Genomic DNA, 22,843 nt, shown 5'->3' with positions numbered 1-22,843 from the left:
TAGCGCTTGGTAATATATTCATAAATCATAATATACAATAACAGAAAATAAGTAATATATATAGTGAATGTAGACGGTGGTCTCCGGAATGGTGTGCCGTTTCGACGATGATCTTCTTCTGAACAAGGGTGTGTACCTTATCAAATATAACAGTACAAGTCTCATTTAAAATAAATATAACAGTGTGCAAATATATAATATGAATAAGTATAAAAATAGTATGAAACCTTACAAAAACTGTATTTCAAGAGAAATGAATTGTTGAAAGACAGTTTTTGTAAGGTTTCATACTATTTTTATTCTTATTCATATTATATATTTGCACACTGTTATATTGATTTTAAATGAGACTTGTATTGTTATATTTGATAAGGTACACACCCTTGTTCAGAAGAAGATCATCGTCGAAACGGCACACCATTCCGGAGACCACCGTCTACATTCACTATATATATTACTTATTTTCTGTTATTGTATATTATGATTTATGAATATATTACCAAGCGCTAAATTGTCACAGTTCTTTTTCCTTTTTTCATTGGACAAATTTTAAGTAAACCATTCTTTAACATTACTGAGCTGGCGATCTGAAGATTAGCATTATCTTTAAGAATCATATTAATTCATTGTGAAGAAGAAGATATTCAAAATGAAGTTTATACCCAGGATCTTCATTGTACTTTTACGTAACACTGTGATGTCCACAGTGTCTCTGAAGGTGGATGTATGGATAGAAAGGGCTCATCAGGAGACTTTGGTCTGCATCGTGCGCAGTATGAAGCCAGCTCTTTTGGGTCAGCGCAGTGCAAAGAGACCACAGAAATTAATTCCACTGTAAGCAGCAGCAGTGCATTTGAAATCCGGACCTCCTAAGTATGCCATCTTTGCTATCACATTTAAACATGGCAGGAATTGGCATCACTTAGTTGATGGCTAAAATTTGCCTTTCATTTACACCGAGGAGTGTTTATTGCTAGCTTGAATGAGAAATAGAAATGTTTATTGCAATCATGGAGTCCAAAAGGGCATTAATTATTTTACAAGGGCATGTATCCAGTGCCCATACTAAATGACTCTTAATTATGAAATTTAATCAGGAGTTCATTGAACGGTGAAGCTAGCTTTCATAAACAGAAGTGGGTTTTTTGCCTCCCCCCATCTTCTGTTCCACTGGTCTTTCATTCATTCCAAATGCATTTTAAAGCTTTGAATTGTTTACTGAGGTGCACAAGCCGCTCTGTGAACAAGCTTGCCAGGGACTCAAGTTCTGGCTTGGTGCTCACATGATTGTTCAGTTCAGTACAAAATTTTGGATATGAATTTGCCCTTCTTGCTGCCAGGAGTAGAGGGAGGGGCCAAGCCTCCATTTTCTACTTTGTATTTACTTAATAGCCCTGACCTGGATGGCGTGTGCCTCTGAGAGAATTCTTCCCTCCCACAATAATGGGGCCTGGTGAAATGCTAGTGCCATCTAATGGAGAGTGGAGGGTGCAGCAAGAGAAGAGACCTCATTGGGCCACCAGCCAATGAGCAACTGGGGGCAAGTCTCCTCCCCAACCTCCCATGCTCCATAAAAGGCTACTCCAATTGAGAATAACCAAGACGAGCATGTTGACCGACTGTGCCAAGGAAGCAGTTGGCCAAGAAACCACATTGGCTGTGGAGTACTAAGGACAACTTGCCCACAGAGTCATACGCAGGATCTGAGATTCCCTTTTGCTTTTTCTAGGGTAGGGTCGCCCTGACTTGAATGGGCCAGTCTAGCCAGTCTTGTCAGATCTCGGAAGTTAAGCAGGATCAGCCCTGGTGAGTACTTAGATGGGAGACCACCAAGGAAGTCTAAGGTTGCTACACTGAGGCAGGCCATGGCTCGCCACCTCTGTTCATTTCTTGCCTTGAAAACCCTATGGGCTGAATACCCTATGGGGGTCACCATAAGTTGACTGTGACTTGACAGGACTTTCCACATCCACAGGGTATGGTCACAGAAATATATCAGAAGGTTCTCTCAGACATATCCTTCTCTCCTTTTAACTAAAATTTAAGTGTCCATTGTAAGATTTGTTTTCTTGGAATCTTGATTTTCTCAATATGAATTGCCCCCCTCCGTAGGTGGAATGGACTTATTTATTTGTTTATTCAGAATCCTGCCTTTCTCACTGAGGTTCAAGGTTGATTGCAAAATATATTTTAAAAATCTGGTTCAATCAGACAGCCTAGAACAGGGATGTCAAACTCATTTGTTACGAGGGCCGGGTCTGACATAAATGAGACCTATGTGTCATAAAATGTAATGCCAGTGGAGATATAAACTTTATAAAGGACACAAACACAAAGGTTTTTTTTTTAACTTAAAATAAAAACATGCTTAAAACATTAGCACTCTTGCAATATTTTCTTTATTTAACAGTGTCTGATAACTGACACCCCTTGCTCTGGATTATTGCATCAAAATGTCTGTGCTGTTGTTCAGGTGTGTATCTGTAAGTTGCAAACTTACGATGATGCAGCAGCAGCAGAACTGGAAGAAGAAGCAGAAGACAGCCAGTTCCACTGCGGGCCTGATAGAAGCCCTCCAGGGGCCTGATCCAGCCCCCGGACCGCATGTTTGACACCCCTGGCCTAGAACATCCAATAAACAATGCATTAGGACTAGGATTACAAAATTAGAACACAATGCAAACAAAACACTGCCTATGGTGTGATATACCATAAATCAGGGTTCCCCAACCTTTTTAAAAATGTGGGCACCTTGGGAATTCTGACACAGGGGGGGTGGGGTGCAGCCACAAAATGATCACTGTGAGAGGTGGAGCCAGTCACAAAATGGTCACCACGGGAAATGGAGCCAACCCCTCCCCCCAACATACACACAGAAAGGCCAAGTGCATGGGGACAAGAGGAGGATAAAACCCTGTGGTGAACAACATTATTTTAATCTAGTCAGATCTCCAGTACCAATCAGCAGTACTTGAATCTGTGTTTTCCTGAAGACTCTGGGATACTTCAAAGGCTGGGTTTGCAATTTGCTTCTGGTGATAAGAATTAGAAGCTTGGTCTTTCTGTCACTGTATCACTCAGTCTTAAAACCACAAGATCATGTTCACTGGTTTTTGAGGTCTGGTAATATTCATGCTCCTTGGCAGTTACTACCTGGTGATCTGTCCTTGACTTTACTGTCCATGAGAAACCAAAACGAGGAACCCTTAGATGTGAGTAGCAGGATCCAGTTTGTTGATTTCAAGGCATCTCTAAAATCACCTGGCACCAGAGGGAAACATAATTCACCCCAGTTTATCCCATTTGTAGTGAATATGAATTAACTGGGGATTTAAATCTCGCGAAGGACTCCATGAACCAATTGAAAAATAATGATAATGAAGAATACCAGATTTAACTTGTTAAAGAGATACGACAAATGGACAGAATTCCTGCGGTCACCATCCCACACGTGGTGAATACTTCCTGCTCCCAGCCTTCTGTGTATGTGCAATGGGGGTACAGTTGCTAGCTCTGTGTTGGGAAGTTTCTGGGGATTTGTGGGTGGAGTCCGGGGTGGGGTGGGGTTGAGGAGGGGAGGGTCCTCCATGAGGTAGAATGCTGTAGAGCCCAAACTCGAAAGCATCTTTTTTCTCTAAGGGGAACTGATCTCTTTATTCTGGATGTCTTTATTCTGGATTATTCTGGAGATCAGCTGTAGTTTCAGAAGGTCTCCAAGGCCCACCAGGTGACAGAGATCAGCTCACCTGGAGGAAAGGGCCACTTTGGAAGTTGGACTCTATGGCGTTCTGCCCCAGACCCCGCCTTCCTCAGGCTCAACCCAGAGCTAGAAAGCCTAAAGGTTGGGAAATGCCTGGCTGTATGGGGTGGGGCTTGGGAAGGGGAAGAAGGACCATGGGGTGTGATGCCGCAGAGTCCGTCTACCAAAGGAAGCCTTTTTTCTCCGGGGAACGTGTCTCCGTGGTCTGTAATTCCAGGAGATCTCCAGGAGACCTGGAGGTTCAAGGTGAACAGCAATATATGAAAACAAATATATATATATATATGTGCCCAAATTTTAACACCAATAATCAATGGATTTAATAGTAGTAAGACATATAAAGTATTCCGAACCAATCCCTCTAATGAAAACGGTGAAATGCTTCAGGATTCTGAAGGGAGGTTCCAAGAAATGATAGATTCCGCACTTGGAGGATTGCGGTATTTGAATATGCTTTATGGATGTTGACATCTACCTTTGAAATGTTGAATCCAGCATGATTCCTGAAAAAAAATATTGAAACAGATTTAGAACTGGGGGGGTCTGTCGATTCAGCTGGCAGAGACACTCCTACATCCTTTCAGATCATGGACTTTTTTGAATTTGTTACAAATTGTTTGTGGGAAAACTCCACCTGTGAATTTCTACCTGTGATCAACTTTACCAATGGATTTCTACCTGTTTACGGAAAAATTGTTCCGAGTACTTTATATTATGTCTCACTACTATTAAATTCATTGATTATTGGTGTTAAAATTTGGGCACCTACCTGGAGGTTGGCAGCTCTAGGTGATGGTAAACTAAATCACGCCTTCTGACCCTGGCCATTAAGCAGGTATGCCATAATGATTGTCTGTGTTTTGGAGTTAATATTTGAAGTGGGCACATGTGTAAAATCCAGTCTGCGTAGGCTTGAATATTGTGTTTTAGTCTGGGACTCAATTGCACATACACCGTATTGAAACATCACATCTGCACATGGACACGCGGCTTTCCTGGAAGCCATGCGGGCTTATGTGGTCCTTGGGACGGTAAAATCTGCTCTTTTTCTCCCACCGGGCCTGACGCAGAACGAGCGATAGTCGGCTGATTCAGGCCAGTGAGGCTGCATAATGAAGGCGCATGATCATAATTCCCTGACCTGTTTTTTTAAATCCAGATGTTTGCATAGTGACAGTCTTTTTGGTGACTAATTTACAATGTGTCAGGATGATCCCTATTTTAATTATGGTAATAAAAACCCTCATTATTTGCTCCATTAATCTGCTGTAGGCTAATGTTGTATAAATAAGCTTCTGCTGAACTCCGCATACTTTCTCAGTTTAGAAATGTGACACCGGAGAGTTCTCTGAGCCAGAGAGTTCTCTGAGAAAAAGGGGGGGGAAAGGGGGGGGAAGGTTGAATTAACGGCCGGTCATCTAAAACAAAAGGCACTTAGCTCCACCCGTGGAATAGTCATGTCAGTCCACACCGCTGCTTCGATCCCGTTCCCATATTCGATTGGGGAGCTGCTTTCATGCGTGGTGATCACATCTCAGTGTGTCCAGACTTGAAAGAGCCTCAGATCCTTGGCCCAGGATTCCTTCCACTGTTTCTCTGCATGTAACGCTGACTTAGGGTTGCCAACTCCAGGTTGGGAAATTCCTGGAGACTTGGGGGTGGGGCCTAGGGAGGGGGGGTTTGGGGAGGGACCTCAGGAGAGTATAAAGGTGTACAGTCCACCTTCCAAAGCAGCCATTTTCTCCAGGGAAACTGATCTCTATGGCCTGGGGACCAGTTGTGTTTCTGGGAGACCCCCAGGCCCCAATGGGAGGTTGGCAACCCTAGAACTTCATTGAGGACTTTCTGGTCTGATTATTATTTCTGCATTTGGGTGCCTTAACAAAATAGGGCTTGCTTCTTTCCGGTAACCCAGACAGTTTTGAACAGAGCTGGGGTCTCCTTGCACTTTGTATAAAGGTATCAAGTGCACATCTAAAAATGCAAAAGTGTCAAAGCAACATGCAGGTAATAAAATGGAGAATGATGGAAGCCACCTTGGGTCTCCCTTGGGGAGAAAGGTGTGGTATAAATTAAGAAAATAAATAGATAATACATACATACATACATACATACATACATACATACATACATACATAGATACATACATACATATAGGCTGCACTCAGACTGGCAGTTTGGCCCGGCAGCCAAACGTTTCAGGAGCGTTTCAGGAGCGGATTAAAGGGGCGGGTTCACACAGGCACATCTGTCAGGCGTCCCCCAGCCTTACTCAAGCCGTCTTGTGCCGCTTTGCTCTCGAGTTTAAAAAGTACCAGGTGAACGTGGTAGCAAACGTGTAGAGCGGGTTGATTCCAGTTCCCTGAGTGTGAACACAAGCGCTGCTAAGGTGGGAACAACCCGCAGTCGTTGATAAGAGGCGCTGGCTGTTTCCGTGGCAGGCGCCCATGCACATAGGCACATGCAGTGGAGCGCAGAAACAGCCACTAACAGCCCGCCAGGGCGGGCCAACAGCGCGAATGCTCCCTTGCGCTTCCTCCACGGTATCCTCCTGCTACCGTGACCAAGCCGTTCCGGGTCTGTTCCGGGTCTTCTTTGCCACGACTCCCTAGCGCTTCAAATTGCCAGTCTGAACTCGGCCATATGTATTTAAATCAAGGTGTTGCAGTTGACTCACTGACAGCAGACATGTGTTTAACCTGTATAATGTGTAAATAATATGAACTAACTTTGAACTCAGACCACACGGCGTTACCTTCAGGCTTGCTTCACACAGAGGGCAATTGCCTCTTTATTTTGCATTTTTTTTACAAAACCCTGTTGTTTCTATGTCCCTTTTCGTTGGAGGAAAAAGGTTGGATTTTAAGTGTTTTTTTGTTCAGTTGCTAATTCCACTTTGCTACATTTTGATCCAAACACTGAAACATCTCAAAATGTCCTCCTCCTCTGGGTTCTGCTTTGTGTTTCTTCCTGAACCTCCTTAGGGAACCCCTTTTCATGGTTACTCTGTTGCAGGGACAATCATTGCTTACTCACATTTCCTGGTATTTCCAGGCTAACCGGTGGTGGAAAGAAACCGTCAAGTCGCAGCCAACTTATGGCAACCTTGTGGGGTCGTCAAGGCAAGAGACGCTCAGAGGCCTGCCTCTGTGTCACAACCCTGGTATTCCCTGGTGGTCTCCCATCCGAGTACTAGGCAGGGCTGACCCTGCTTAGCTTCTGAGATCTGATGAGATGGGACTGACCTGGGCCATCCAGGCCAAGGGTTTGGACTTGCTACTTACCTTTAAATACCATTTACCCTTTGAATTGCATCACAAGAGAGAATTTCTTCTGCTGGTGCTCTAGAGTGAGAAGAGATAGCACTGCAGGACAAGGTATGAAAATTAAGCAAGCCTCACATTTGTGTTACTGCTCTTGAGAAAATAATTGCAAAAAGGCATTGGGGAAGCATGCCGATTGAGCAAGATACACACAGCAGAAAAAAGAACTTAAAGTAGCTGTAAATATGAATATACGTATATGATTTCCTCTGGAGCAGGACTCTATATCGCGTGAACTGGGAGCCCTAAGAAACTGAGTTTCAGATCTGTGAAGCTTAATGGGAGACCTTGTCCCAGTGCTGTTTCTTGGCCTTGCCTACCTCGCAGGCTTGTTGTTTGGATAAAGAGGGAGGCGGCGTATACTACTCTGAGCTTCTTAAAGGAAGATGAGATAAAAACACGTCAATGGAGTAATAAAAAAGCAGTTTTGTATACAGAGCCGTGGTTGCAGCCAATGCTCCCTCTAAGCTGTGGAGTCTTGTGAGCAAAAATTCTACTTTGTGAGCTCCTGGCATTAAAGTGGTGAGCGAGCGATTTGGCTGCTGCATCAATTAGTTTGCTCTGGAGCCATCCTTCCTGAGCGAAGACAGAAATGTGTGAGCCGGAGGCTAAAGAACTGTGAGCTAGCTCACACTAACTCAGCTTAGAGGGAATACTGGTTGTCAGCATATAAAGCACAGCTGTAAAGATACATAAAATGAAGTCCAGTTTAATAGGCATAGCTGTAAGCACATCGAGTGTGCCTTTAGAGCTTCAATAAACCATTTAATACAGACAAAACAATAGTGAGCAGCAGGGGTCTTGTTGTAGAAAAAGAGCTGCCGGAGCTCATTAGCATAACTCATTAGCATAACTTATTTGCATATGCCACGCCCCCTGACATCACCGGAAGTGACAGAAGGCCACACCCCCTGACATCACCGGAAGTGTGTCAGAAGGCCCGGCTACTTACCCTCCTGCTTCATCCTCATTCCCAAACGGAATGAGGATCGAAGCAGAGGGCGGGGTAAAGAAGGGGGCGGGGCTTCACCACGTGACCGCCCCGCCCCCTAGAGGTTCTCTTCCGGAGCTCCGTACCTGAGAGCTCCCCCCCGACTAGAGCCCTGGTGAGCAGTAAAACAAATACTTTAAGTGTGATTCTGGTTTTAAGCTGCTTTTGTTTTATGAACATTTAGAACCACCATTTGTGGCCACAAGAGCTCTGGGTCCTTAGGCCTTCTGTGTGCCTCAACAGATCCGCATGTACAGCTATTTTGGGGGTGTGCTTCTTTGCCCTGGATCTTAAGATGGCACTCGGGCACTTAACATTGAACGTTTGCTGCCCAGTACTTTGATGTGCAGCACTTCCTCATCATCATCACACTGTCTTACTATTTTGAGCACAGAGGTGATATATTATTAAGACACTGCAGTGCAGAGAGAGAGAGAGAGAGACTCTTTGCTCTTGGTGAGAAAATCAACCTTACTATTTCAGAAACATCTTGGAGCATCTCGTATAGCTGTTATAAAACGAGACTGCTTGATTTTTTAAAGAAAAAGATCTGTGAAGGAGGCAGTACATCAAGGTAGCTTCCCTAGTTGTTGTGCACTTTATTCTTTGTACATGTGCTTGGTATTGCATTCTATCAGTACAGAACACAAGGTGACACCCACCAAAGAATAGTGGGGGGGGGGACAGTTTAGAAACCCCACCTCCCCCAGTATCTCCCTTTGGAGGGTTCTGTAGCCTCTCATTAGCTTACTGGTGAATGCCCCCCCCCCCCGATAGCCCAGGCTAGCCTGATCCCGTCAGATATCAGAAGCTAAGCAGGGTCGGCCTTGGCTAGGATTTGGAAGGGTGACCTCCAAGGAATACCAGGGCATGATGCAAAGGCAGGAATGGCAAACTTCCTCTGAATGATCTATTGCCTTAAAAACAAGTCTAGCTCGCCACCTAGTGGTGCATAATGGTAAAGAGCTAGAACTTCAGTCTGCCAGACAATCTTAGAATCTCTTGGCTATTCTACACATAACGCTATATGATAATTAATTAATTAACATTTCTTTCCTTCTGGAGCTTATTTAGGCCCCATCAGGTTGGGTTTTGACTAGGGCTACCATATTTTGAAAAGCAAAATTTCCCAACTGACGACTTCAAACAAGTGATCGCAATGACAAATCTCATTTTAAAGACCCCCACTATTTAAGCTGTGATAATTGCTACTAACTAGGAATATTCCTAACCTTCCAATCCAAAAAGGGGACATTTTCATTTTTTCTTTAAAAAGAGACCCCCAAAAGAGGACATGCCCTCTAGAAAGAAGACACTTAGTAACCCTAGTTTTGATGGTAGCCATTTGATTCTTGGATGAAGTCTGGAAGACTTGAGTTCAAGTCCCACACACCATAAAACTCATTGGGTGACCCTGGGCCAGTCTTTCTATCTAAGCCTAACCTACCTTGCAGGGCGGTGGTGAAGATAAACTGGAGGAGTTAAGAACAATCCTGAGCTCATTGGGCAAAGGATGTGATAAAAATGAACCAAATAAATGAAATTACAATTTTTCCTACTTACTTAAGAAGTTTCCTGACCAGATTGAGAATCCTTCCTTGTCTCAGTGTAGCCCAGTTTTGTGACTTTCACCATCCACAGAAGAGGCTAGCCCCTTACTATTAACTTTAGCAACCAAGTCAGAATTAAATTAAGGCTGATGCTGGAAAAACTGAGGTGTTTTCAAAACAAAATAATTTCCTTCCACGTGCATGGGCTGCTTTTCTGACTGGCTAAGATATTTTTGCCCTGACCTGGATGGCCCAGGCCGGCCCAATCTCATCAGATCTTGGAAGCTAAGCAGGGTCAGCCCTGGTCAGCACTTGGATGGGAGACCACCGAGGAAGTCCCAGAGTTGCTACACAGAGGCAGGTAATGGCGAACCACCTCGGAATTGCTCTTGCCTTAAAAACCCTACGGGCTCCCCATAAATCAGCTGTGACTATCACTGCCGTGGGAGGGGCTTTTGCCCAGTCGGCCTCTAGGATCGCCAGCCCCCACCCCTCCGTGAAGGCAGGGGACCCCCCTCCACTGCCAGGCCTGACCCCCGGCCCTGATCAGCTGGCCAGCAGAGGGACTTGAGAAGGTGGGAGGCCCAGGCTGTGCTGCTGGTGACGTAGCGATGTCACTTCCAGCGTGCATCAGGAATGACATCATCACATTGGCAACATCGCAGCAACACTCTGTATTTGGGCAAAGCCTCTATGGTAGAAGCCATTTTTACCACAGAGTTTTTGCCCAAATACCAGAGCATCACAACAATGGCGCAGCGTGCTGGAAGTGACTCTGTCATGTCGCTGGTGACGTAATCTGGGCCTCCCTGCTGTTCCTGGTAACTTCCCCCCCAGTGCCCTGCCAGTTGCCAGGCGGGACTTGGTAACCCTAAGGGTCTGAATGGCCACCTAGCTGTGCAGATTTTTAAAAAGTTGCTTTGTCAGCAGCTGCCACCACAGCACAAGGATCTTCAGTAAAGGTAAACCATGGTAGCGACTTTGTAGCTGGCTGTACCTCATGCGGCAGCCGTTTTGTGGCTGTGCCCACCACCCTGTGTCAGAATTCCAGAAGTGCCCCCAGGCTCAAAAAAGTCGGAGACCCCCACCATATAAACTGGAATCTGGCCCTTGGAGGTTTGTGTCACTCTATATTTTATAAGGTCCTTCAGGACGCCGCTCTTTTTGTAGCAAGAGGTTAATAAGACTCTTGCTAGACAAATGTGTTTAGTTAGGGGCAAAATGCATGTGTGCTGACTTGGCTGGTAGCCACCGAGGCGATAAGCTAGAAGCTGAAGACATGAGCTGGAATCGAGTTCAGTGAAAAAACCAAAGGTCTGATAGCCGTGGAGTCGTTTGAAGAATGCAGGTTTGCAAAGGCAAGGAGCGACTGCTACACACTCAGAAGCAGGTCTGATTTTGCAGAGTTGTTGCTGCGCTGGAGCAGGTGCACCAGGGTTTTTTAAACAGATCCTCCCTCCCTTTGGAGTTGAGTCTGCAGAGGCTTACAACTCCTCTCGCTGATGTTGCTGGAGCCGCAGCCTGACACTTCTTCTCCGTTCCTGCAAAGTCAGCCTCTGCCGGGCCTTACGTCCGGGGCACTCAGGGGAACTAGGCCTTGGGGAGTCTGGCCTCGGGGTGTCTGCAGCTGGGGTCGCTGGCCCCGGCTCAGGAATGGTCTCTCCTTCTGGCTGCATCTCTTGTGCAGCTGCCGGGGACTCTTCCTCCGGTTACTGCTGAGGGTTCTTCCTCTGGGCTGTCTCTAGAGGAGGCTGAGTTGTTCCCTGCCTCTTCCTCCTCTGAGGAGGGGTCAGCCTCAGCCAGACCCGGACCCATGACAGCCTGTTTCATATGAATTGGTGTCACCAATTTTCAGTGTTTTGTTGTTAATCTGAAGCCGTGTTGGGAGGCTGTCATTCTGAGCAGAGAAGGGGCAGGGCACAGGGGGGTCTTTCACCTCTTCCTCTCCAAATGTTTCCTGTTCAGAATCATACCCCCCAGAGTTAATTTCTGATCTGTGGACAGAAATATTAAAGGTCACTTTTCACTTCTCCTGAAAAGTGGGCGGAGGAGGTCAACTCTGTCTGTTTTCTAGTTTGCCAACAAAGGGAGAAGCCAGGTATGAAGGGAGAAAAAGTGAAAGTGGGGAAAATAATCAGTCCAACTGACACCCACAGGAAATACGAGGTTGTAATGAAGAATGCAGAAACACAGAAAAGTCACATCACCTCCAGTATCTCCATATTTATACAATTTATCATAAAAAATTGCATCAGCGTATATAACCACATAATATAACTTACTATCTAGTTTAATTGTCTCATGGGCACACAAGGGATGGCCTTTTCGGTGGCAGCCCCCCAAATATGGAACAACCTCCCCAAAGAAGTATGGAGGTAATTAAATGACAATTTTATCTAGGACTGCATTGGACTGATTTAGTTTTTATTTACTGGTAGTCCTGAATGGAGATTTTAAATTATGGCCTTTAGATGTTTTTACAAGATTTAGGACCCGCGATACTCGTTTGGGGGGGACCTCCACATGAGGCAGAGGAGGAAGCAGGAGGTTTTTACAAGATTTTTGTGCACACCTGGGGACTGCCCCAAGTGTGCACAAAAATCTCCCTCCCCCCCAGGTGCCCCTGATGCGGGGATTTAGGTATCCGCACACATGGGGGTGACTTCGCTATTAGTATATAGATAATAATTTTTAAAAATTTATTTTTGAGTTCCACAAGGCAGAAAGGCAGCCAATAAACATTTTAAGTAGATAAATAATAAATAGTTTGCCCCTAATTTAGTAAACTGAGCAGTAAGAATTTGGTAACGTGCCATTCTGCTCTAGCCATGGAAAGCAGAAAATGATTTTGTGGGTTTAGATCTGAACTTAGATGGATACCGGAAGTAATTGCCAAGAAACAGATTCCAGTGATATAAAATTAGGATTTAAATCCCACAGCCCATTCAAGATTGCCATGTTTTTCTTCTCCTTCCAGACTATTGCAGCACTTCAATACCACCGTTGAAGACTACACGGCCATTTTCACTTCTGGATGTACATCCGCGCTCAGGCTTGTAGCGGAGGCCTTCCCTTGGGTCCCCGAATCCCCAGAGGAGCCCGGCAGCCGGTTTTGCTACCTCACTGACAGCCACACGTCTGTGGTGGGCATGAGGGGGATCACTGCTGCAATGAATGTCTTGTCTGTCCCTGTGAAGCCTGCGGAGATGGTGCCACGGACAAGGGAGGCAGGGGCTGAAGAGCGGAACTGCCAGACCCCTCTCCTCTTTTGTTATCCCGCCCAGAGCAATTTTTCAGGGACAAAATATCCCCTTGCGTGGATTGAAGAGATAAAATCGGGAAAGCTCCGCCCCATCGATGTCCCAGGGAAATGGTTTGTGCTGTTGGATGCGGCATCTTTCGTCGGCACTTCTCCGTTAGACTTAAGCACTCACCCAGCGGACTTTGTGCCTGTGTCATTCTACAAGATGTTTGGATTCCCCACGGGCTTGGGGGCTCTGCTGGTGAAGAATGAAATCGCTTCTCACCTGAGGAAAACCTATTTTGGAGGAGGGACTGCGGCAGCCTACCTTGCTGGGACGGATTTCTATTCACCGAGGCGTTCCATAGCTGAAAGGTAAAACCATTACACTGAATCTCTCTGTCTTCAGTAGTTGTTCTCCACTTACAAATGATCCCAGTCACCATGATTGGCTTAGATCAGACATCATGTTCCCAGTCTCCAGACCACAGTTCCCGAATATGTGTATGCTCACAGAGACCCTCCCTCCACTTGCACAACTATTATTTCCTCCATTCCAGGTTGTCTAATCATACTATACCTGCATCAGGGAAACCACGGTTAGCACTTACCAGGAACTGCCACCAAACCATGGTTTGAAAGAATTTTGCAAACCAATGTTTTGGAGGCGGTCGTGGTTAGCACTAAACATATTGAACAGTGTAAGCTGTTGTGAAATACAATATTTTAAAAGGTTAGAATACTGTGAAAAGATAATTTCCCAGGGGACCTCCTATGAGTGTTGCAGTAATGCTTGGGGATTGTAACAGGCTTTTTCAAGGAAAAAAGATTTTAACTGAATACTAAGTGGCATGCAATTGATATGGAACCCCCCCCCCCCAAAATGTGTTTTTAGTGTTAAACCCATCATAGCCCAGATCCAATACTGGTAGCACAATATTCTGTCACAATACAATGAGTGGAGGAGACCTGGCTTTGCTATAATGGGATTGCCTGGTATGTGCGCTTTCTGATTCGATGTTTACTGCAGTGTCAGAGGGGGGGTACAGCACAGAACCCTGATCCACAACTAGTTCTAGAGGCGATAGGGTAGCTAGACCGTGGGAGCTTGAAGGGGGTCACGTAAACCCCACCATCCAAAGCTGCCATTTTCTCCAGGGGAACTCATTTCTGTTGTTTGGAGATCGGTTGTAATTCTGAGAGGTCTCCAGGCACCACCTAGAGGTTAGCAAACCTATCTTGGGAGTAGATCAACCTTCAGAAGGTGTCGTTCCCCTTCCCAAGCCATTCAGCTATTCCTTGTATCTGAAGACTTAAACAGAATTACACCCTTCACTGACTTCAATGGATTTAGAAGGGTATAATTCTGGGGAGATTTGCGCTGTAAATGCCATCTCAGTAGGAAGGCCTGTGTGAGCATACACATATTTGGGATCTGTGGTTTGGAGACTGGGAACATGATGTCCGATCTAAGCCAATCATGATTCTGTGATGACTGCAAAATGATCCTGCTCTTGGAACAGCATGCTTGAACACAAGAATGTAAGAACACCTGGATCAGAACAGGGGTCCCTTTAGTCTAGCATCCCTTTTTATACAGTGGCCCACCAGTTGCCCTAGAAGGCCAAACAAACAGAGTGTGAAGGCCAAGGCCTTTCCCTGATGTTGTCTCCTGGCACTAGGATTCAGAGCTTTGCTCCCTCTGTATAAGGAGGCTTCCTTCCATCACCCTGGCTACTAGCCATTGGTGGAACCTAAAGCATAGGGCTTTTGCAGCCAGTGGTCAATGAAAAAAGGGAGTAAGAGCTCTAAATATGAATTTGCAAGTTGTTGATAGGATTTTTAACCTCGAGTCATTTTGTGAGAGCATCACCCACAAAGAGGCATTTTCCTGCAGACACATCTACAATACTGTTCCCTTTGTGCATCTTGAACTGGTGTCAGCGGCAGGAATGAGAATGGTGGGGATGGCAGCCTGTCGGGAAATTTGATTTGCCCTCTGATCTTTCCGTCAGATAAAACCCAGCCTTCCTTTTTAGAGGTGCTGTAAACCATAACGTGTGTGCTTCATGTTTTCATAGCATTTTTTCTAATATCACTTTGAGATAGCTATATCGTGCCTGTATAAGGGTGACGAATTATAAGGTGAAAAACATACTGCTAAGTTAATTATTAAGCTAAAATGTGCCAGCCCCAGTAGGGGTGTGCAAAACAAAATGGTGTTTTTTGAGTTCAGGTATATTGAACCTGAAAAATATCAGTATTTCCCGATATTCCTGAATCCCAATACCAGTATGGTATTTGGATTCGGTAAATATTCAGGATAGCCAATTTTTTTCAGCTCCATTATAGTCAATGGTCCCCATACGCAATAATGGAGAATCGTTCTGGGGGTATCTGGGGCTCTGGGGGGGGCATGTTTTTGAGGTAGAGGCACCATATTTGCAGCATAGCTGCTGGTGCCTCTCCTCAACTCCTCCAAGTTTCAAAAAGTTTGGACCAGGGGGTCCAACTCTGTGGGCCCCCAAAGAAGGTGCCCCCACCCTCCATTGTTTCCAGTGAAGGGAAAAAAAGACATTTAAAGGGATTGCAGTCCCTTTAAATGCCTTCTCCAAGCCATGCTGCTCCATGGTGAACAAACTCCAAAGGCATTTAAAAGGCTTTAAATCTTTAAATCCCTTTAAATGCCTTCTCCAAGCTGAGACTGAGAGTTCACTCCGAAGGCATTTAAAGGGATTGGTATAAAATGTATTACAGTAATCTAACCTAGATGTGAGCACAGATCGCTATGGCCAGATCATGCTTTTAGAGGAATGGCTGATTTTTAAATGGGGGGGGGCAGTTCTAAAAATTAAACCTAAATAGAATTAAAAAACAATGTTGGTGGTGCTGTTGGTTCGAGTCATTGCAGATCAGGACAGACCTGGTAGTCAGATACCGTTATATATGGGGAAGCAGAGAAGAAATGGGGCTGGAATGGCATTTGCTCAGCTGCTTCCCTTTAGAAAAGACGGCTGCAATCTAAGGCCTTCTCCTTGGCCCTGCCACCCCACTCCCTTAAGCCTGGAGCTGTCTCCTATCCAGGAGAGGACTGACATTAAGAAAACCCTCTAACAAACTGAGTCAAGTGGTGTCTACAGGGCCCGTTGGGTAAGTTTGCTCCTAGCCAGTAATGGCCCTCTAAGGCTGCAGCCATTGGGTGCTTTCTTGGCAAGTCAAGAAGCCAGTCTGCGCCTGCCTCTGATGGAGGGAGCTTTACGCCAGCGGAAGAGCCTCTTCTGCTGTATCAAGGCTCCTTCCTTCCACCAGAGGAAGACCTCCATTCTCAGCTGTGCAGATACAGCCCAGTATTTTCTCCGGCAGTGCTGGCAATAAATGTTCTTGCCTCTGGGGCCAAGATGGAAACGTGAAGGCAGTTAAACGTGGCCATAACTTTATTTGAAGGGGCTCCCGTGAGCCAATTCTACAACAGTGCTCCAACATCTACAATTACTGGATTCTGGGCAGAATTTGAGAGGCTAATTTTGACCAACTAAAACACTTAGGTCCTTTCTGCACTTGGATCTCATCCCTGGTTGTAACAGGATCCGTTTATCCCGGGACAAGTGTGGAGTGAAACCGGGATGACCTCAGTGTAATGTGGAAACAAAAAATACCCTGAGATAATTACAGGGATGAACTCGAGTGTAGTGTAGAATGTGAGTTCGGGGACAGGGCTGAATCAGGATTTAAGGTCTAGTGCAGAATCACCCTTAGAGAGCAATTCTAAACAGGTCTACTAAGAACCCTACTCAGATATTTTCAGTGGGGGTTACTTCCAGGAAAGAGTTCTTACGATTGCACTGTTAATGTGTGTTGGACCTCACCCTGAGATAATTACAGGGATGAACTCGAGTGTAGTGTAGAATGTGAGTTCGGGGACAGGGCTGAATCAGGATTTAAGGTCTAGTGCAGAATCACCCTTAGAGAGCAATTCTAAACAGGTCTACTAAGAACCCTACTCAGATATTTTCAGTGGGGGTTACTTCTAGGAAAGAGTTCTTACGATTGCACATGTGTGTTGGACTTTCGTGTCTTTGTACCATCCCAGCACTTTCATAATTCTTTGTGTTCAAGATACAGCCTATTTGTGTGTCAGTGTGACTTAAAAGGTCTGATATGTGAATAATGAGGTCAGTTGGGCAATTTCTGTTAATCATAATCTGTTGTTCTTCCATGAAAGCCAGAATAGCTGTTAGATACAGGCAACAACCTCGTTGCCCAGTATGCTATACATGCTTAGACCCTTTCAGTGGGTCTAGACACAAAATGGAGAATGGGATTATCAGCATGGTTACCTTTCAATTCTGAATCCTATTCAGAAACTGGGGGTCGATGGGTGGGTGTGTTGGCAGGTCACAACTGACTTATGACAACCCCATCATGGGTTTTGCAAAGCAAGAGAGGAGCAGAGGTGGGTTGCTATGCAAAGGAGGTCTTCCTTCTTTCTTGGTGGTCTCCCATCCAAGTATTAACCACAGCCACCCCTGCTTAGCTTCCAAGTTCTGACACTACTTGGACTTGGTGCAAAGTGCAGCAATGGGCAGTTCTTCAGGAAGTAGCCATTCATGGATAGAGGCATAATCCTATAGCTTTGGATCCCGTACTTTCTTTTTGCTTGTGCAGTACTCTGTTACAGAGGCTCCTCTTGGGGAGCGTGGTTCTCTGGTGATAGGTGCTTTTCTCCTTGACCTGGATGAACCTAGCTAATCTGGTCTTGGAAGCTAAACAGGGTAGGCCCTGGTCAGTGCTTGGATGGGTGACCACCTAGGAAGCCCAGGGTGGCTATGCAGAAGCAGGCAATGGCAAACCACCTCTGAACATCTCTTGCCTTGAAAACCCCATGAGGAGCCACCATAAGTCCAGCTGCTTTCTACTCATCTTGCATGGTCAGAACACACCTAGTGCCAGGGGAATGTGCTTCAAAATAGAGGGCCACCTCCATGGTGTGGGGCAGCTAAGAGCAAGTGGAAGGAAGGGATAGGATGCCGCCCATGAACTGTGGCAGTGAGACCAAGGACCTTTTCTGTTGTGGCTTCCTACCTTCACAACTATTTCCCTATAGAGACTGGCCACTGCCCAGCATTTAGAAAACGCGCTGACGCTTTTGAGTGTCTGAGATGATAGCAGAGAGACTGTGTGAGCTGGATCTGATTTGTTGGTTTTAGAATCTACTGTATTGGAGTTGTTTTATCTTGTTTTTGTAATTGTGGTGAGTAATTGCTGTAAGCGTGACAGAGAGCCTGATATAATCAGCTAAGCTTTCTGTACATTTTGAAATACGTACATTTTGTGCTAAAATCTAAGGGTGCTTGTCTTTAGGAAAGGTTGGATCTTCTTCGTAGTCTCTGTGCATCACACCCATGGGATTATGTGCCTGCGCTGATCTGAATTGGTGGTATGCAAAGCTCATAAAGGGGTTTTCGTGCCTCCCTCCCAGGCATGTGCAGGAACCCCACTGCACATGCTCAAAGAGGTGTGGCGCAGACATCCCGCCAGTTCTCTTCTGACCACTGCGCTGTTAACAGCTTGTTTTCTGCTGGTCAGTAAAGAAGCGTTATTTTCCTCTCACGAGGGATTATTCAGATCATTCTTCTTTTTTCCTTTTACTACGTTTATTTTATTCTTTACCTATAAGAAGACTATTAAACGAAAGAAAGAGCTAACATCTCAGAAAGATTGGTTATCCCTCCATTTAGCGATAGCAGATAATGATCACAAGCTTTTTTGGAAGCTAATTAAAAACTCCTCCCCTCCCTCATACCACCAGGGAGATATAACCACATCCCAGTGGATATCTCATTATAGCGCCCTCCTTCAAAGTTCAACGGGACCCACACCGACAGATCATATGGCACCCAGTCCCTTAGCTGAGAATATTGGAAGTTGGTCGGCGGTTTCCCCTAGCCAAATAATTAACATAATAAAACATTTGTAACGAGGAAAAGCTCCCGGCCCAGATTTTATTCCTCCCGAACTATTTTTGAAGAACCCTACTTGTTGGGGCTCTTGTTTAGCCTCCATCTTCTCATTAATAAATAATTCTGGTGCTATACCGACTGAGTGGAAGCATTCAATCATAGTTCCAATTTACAAGAAAGGCAATAGGGCTGATCCTCATAACTATCGCCCTGTAAGCTTACTCTCTATTCCAGGGAAAATATACGCGGCACAGCTCCTTGAGAGACTAACAGATTGGATTGCTCAGGAAGCGATTCTCTATCCAGAACAGATAGGTTTCCGCAAAGGGGCCTCAACCATAGATCACTGCCTTGTATTACATCACTTGGCGAGCAAGTATTTGGCTTCCCCAGGCGGGAAACTTTACGTGGCCTTCATGGACCTGAAGACCGCTTTTGATTCAATCAATTGCGGTAGGCTATGGAGTAAACTGGCAGATTCTACAATAGATAGAAGGCTATTAGCTTTAATTATGAATCTATACACCGATACTTCCACCCAAATCAGATACAATTGGCAGGGCCAACTCACTGCAAGCTTTCAAACTAATAAGGGTGTGAAACAAGGCTGCTTGCTTGCTCCAACTTTATTTAATCTATTTGTTAACGATATGATTCCATTTGTGAAATCACAGGCTAGACGTTCCCCTTTCCTTGCAAATACACCAATCTCAATCCTTCTTTATGCAGATGATGCCGTCCTCCTTTCCAAAACAGAATTAGGTTTAAAATTAGTAATTAATACATTCATTACATACTGCAATAAAGAGGACCTTAAAGTTAACTACTCTAAATCAAAGGTCCTTAGATTTTCTAGTTCTTTTCATAATGGACCTAAGGTGATAAACGCACTGGGCGGGGCTTTGGAGAGAGTCCCCTCCTTTAGCTACCTGGGTATTATTTTTAACTACAACTTATCATGGAAACCACATATTCAGGTGACTCTCAAAGCTGCAAATATTACAATCAAGGTGGTCAAAACATTCTTTTACTCTAAAGGTGCAAAGCATATACGCGAGGGACATCGATATCGATCTGAGGAGTGCCCTGAGTACCGTAATTCCAGACCCATGCTCTCATACTCGCCCAGACGGGAATTGAGACCGCACTCCCTGACCTACTTCGACCCACCTGTACAGTGGGACCACAGGCACAACATGCCTTATTGATTTACCTCGTATCCAATGTCGGCACTGATGCCATCGCTGACGCCTAGGCCACAGTCGGACTGGGACCGTGGGTCACATCATTCCCGCTCTCCCCAACGTAAATCTAGCCTTCCGCATCTCAATCCAAACCTCCAGAGGAACCTCGTCGCCCACCCTCTCCTCTCCGTTCCGTCCCTGCTTTACCAACCGAAGGTCGCTCCGATACCGGATACCCCTACCGCACCAGTATCGCCTTCCAGATCCTCAGTCTCTGATACCGGCACCGATGATTCGGAATGCCTCGAGTCGCCTGAGGATCCTTCACCAAAGCCTACGGTGTCAGACAATGTACCGATGTCTCCTTCGGAAGATCTTTCTTCATACGGGGATTTGGTTAAGAGGATGGCACATTCCCTGAGACTGTTGATAGTCCAACCCCAACCTTCGGTGTCGGACGCTGTATTCGATGTCATGCAGATCGATACCTCCTCGTCGATCACCCTCTTGATTCCAACCATCCTCTTACAGGTGGCTAAGGCCCCGTGGGACAAGCCATCTTCTGCTCCAGTGTCATCCAGACATCTGGATCGTATGTATCGGGTCCAACAGATGGAGGCTGAATTCCTCCATATCCACCCCAAGCCCAACTCCATGGTCATGTCGTCCACCTCAAAGAATAAATGTATCCTTGCAACCCCTTCCGATAAGGAGAGCAAAAAGTTGGATTCCATTGGTCGTTGTTTCTACTCAGCTGGAGTTCTCGGAATTAAGACATCTAATTATATTGCCTGTATGGGCCACTACCAGTACTCGCTCTGGGAGTGCTTTACCGACCTTTTGACCTTGGTGCCTGATGACAAACGTCAGGAGGCCAGGAAGCTGTAAAAGGAAGGCTTGCTGCTCTCTAAACAAATAATCAATTCCTCCAAACATACTTTGGACACATTTTCCAAAACAATGTCGTCTGCAGTTGCCCTCCATAGGCAATCCTGGCTTAAAACCACTGCGCTCCCTGCTGACACCATGGCATACATAGAGGACTTACCTTTTGATGACCAGGGGCTCTTTCATGCGTCCACTGATTCGACGCTCCAGGACATTGATATGAACATTAAGGCCGAGGTTGCTGGGTGTCTCGGCCCACTCTAAGCCCTTTTGTCTTTGCTCTTGGTCTTCATATGGCTCTAGGCGTCAATACGCTAAACCGTCACCGGAAGAAGGCTACAGACCACATCGGTCTCCATCTGCAAACAGGCAGCAGTACCCGGCCAGGCAAAGCTACAGCTCTGGACAGCAACTTGTCAGACCTAAGCAACCTAAACCCGGTAAACAAGGCCTTTGACTTCCGCCTGTCTACCTATTCCAACCCTACCTGCCTCCATCCCTATTTGCAGGCCTGGGCCACCATTACGTTGGACCAATGGGTCCTTTCCATCTTAGCCAAGGGATATTCCATCAAATTCCCCTTCCTGTAGCCGTCACCACTCCCCCGTTGTCATTCCTCCTCGAAGAAGTCACCACACTTCTATCGAAGGATGCTATAGAACCCGTGCCTCTAGATCACCAGGGACTCGGTTTTTATTCCCGGTACTTTGTGGTACCCAAAAGGGACGGCGGGCTGAGGCCGATCTTAGACCTTCGCGGCCTCAATGCCTATATACAGTACTGGAAGTTCACAATGACATCGCTACCAGGCATTCTGCCTCTCCTGTCCCGAGGATGCTGGATGGCCACCCTCGACCTCGAGGATGCCTATTTCCATTTAACTATCCACCCCTCCCATCGAAAATACCTCAGGTTTGCGATAGGAGGCTGCCACTACCAGTACAGGAGTCTACCGTTTGGCCTCAGCATGGCCCTGTGGGTCTTCACCAAGACGATGGTGGTCGTTGTGGCACATCTCCGCCTCTGTGACCTGACAGTGTTCCCATATCTAGATGACTGGCTTCTGGTCACCCCTTCCAGGGACCTTCTTATTCATCATAGATCCCAAGCCCTCAATGTCCTTCATTGCCTCGGCCTCCGGGTCAACCACAAAAAGTCACCCCTGGTTCCTTCTCAAAGGGTGCAGTTCATAGGGGCGATACTCGACTCCAGAGAAGGCAGAACTTTCCCACCCCAGGACAGGGCCCTAACCCTGACCGCTCTTGCAGAACAAGTTTGACTTCAGGACACATCATCTGCTTTCCAGATTCAACGCCTTCTGGGCCTGATGGCAGCTAAAACTGCGGTCCTTTGCTTTGCAAGGCTGCAAATGCGTCCACTCTAGCTGTGGTTCATACGCACTTCTGGGGAGCCCACCTCAACGGCCTCTTTGTAGGTCACAAGTGGGATGCCATGGCCTCAAGAAAACACATAAATTTTCTGGAACTTTTGGCAATCGAACTGGCCATCCAATGTTTCCAGCCTCTTCTCACGGGAAAATGTGTGACTGAATTAACCAACAATACGATGGCCCTCAGTTACATCAACAGGCAGGGAGGAATGGTCTCCTGCAGTCTGCCTCCTGGCTCTAGACCTTTGGGCCTGGTGCATACCGCTGCACATCTTTCCCATTGCCTCACACATCACTGGCAAGGCCAATGTGCATGTGGACCTGCTCAGCAGGGGTCTCTCTCAGCGTCACGACTGGGAGCTGAACTGACTTTACCTATGTCCCCTGTTTCAAAAGTGGGGTATGCCTCACATTGACGTCTTCGCCACCAGGTGCAATTCGAAGTGCAACCTGTTTTGCTGCAGGGGAGCACAAGATCCCAAGGCCTTGGGAGATGGACTCCTTCACCCATGGGACAACAACTTCCTATACATGTTCCCCCCTCTGCTGCTGAGGA

General features: G+C 46.0%; 1 protein-coding gene across 1 annotated transcript in view; it reads left to right on the top strand.

The window, feature by feature from the left end:
• Positions 1 to 22,843, top strand: part of MOCOS (molybdenum cofactor sulfurase) — a 197,891-nt gene that overhangs the window by 39,461 nt on the left and 135,587 nt on the right. The window contains exon 4 of the mRNA XM_015420757.1: positions 12,602 to 13,240. Within this exon, the coding sequence (XP_015276243.1) occupies positions 12,602 to 13,240 (639 nt within the window). The remainder of the gene's footprint in view (positions 1 to 12,601; positions 13,241 to 22,843) is intronic.

This window comes from Gekko japonicus, unplaced genomic scaffold (genome assembly GCF_001447785.1).
Source record: "Gekko japonicus isolate JY-2015 unplaced genomic scaffold, Gekko_japonicus_V1.1 scaffold438, whole genome shotgun sequence".
In the NCBI taxonomy this organism is placed as follows: domain Eukaryota; kingdom Metazoa; phylum Chordata; class Lepidosauria; order Squamata; family Gekkonidae; genus Gekko; species Gekko japonicus.
Note: the sequence above shows the minus strand (reverse complement) of the source record. Positions and strands in the feature narration are given on the sequence as shown.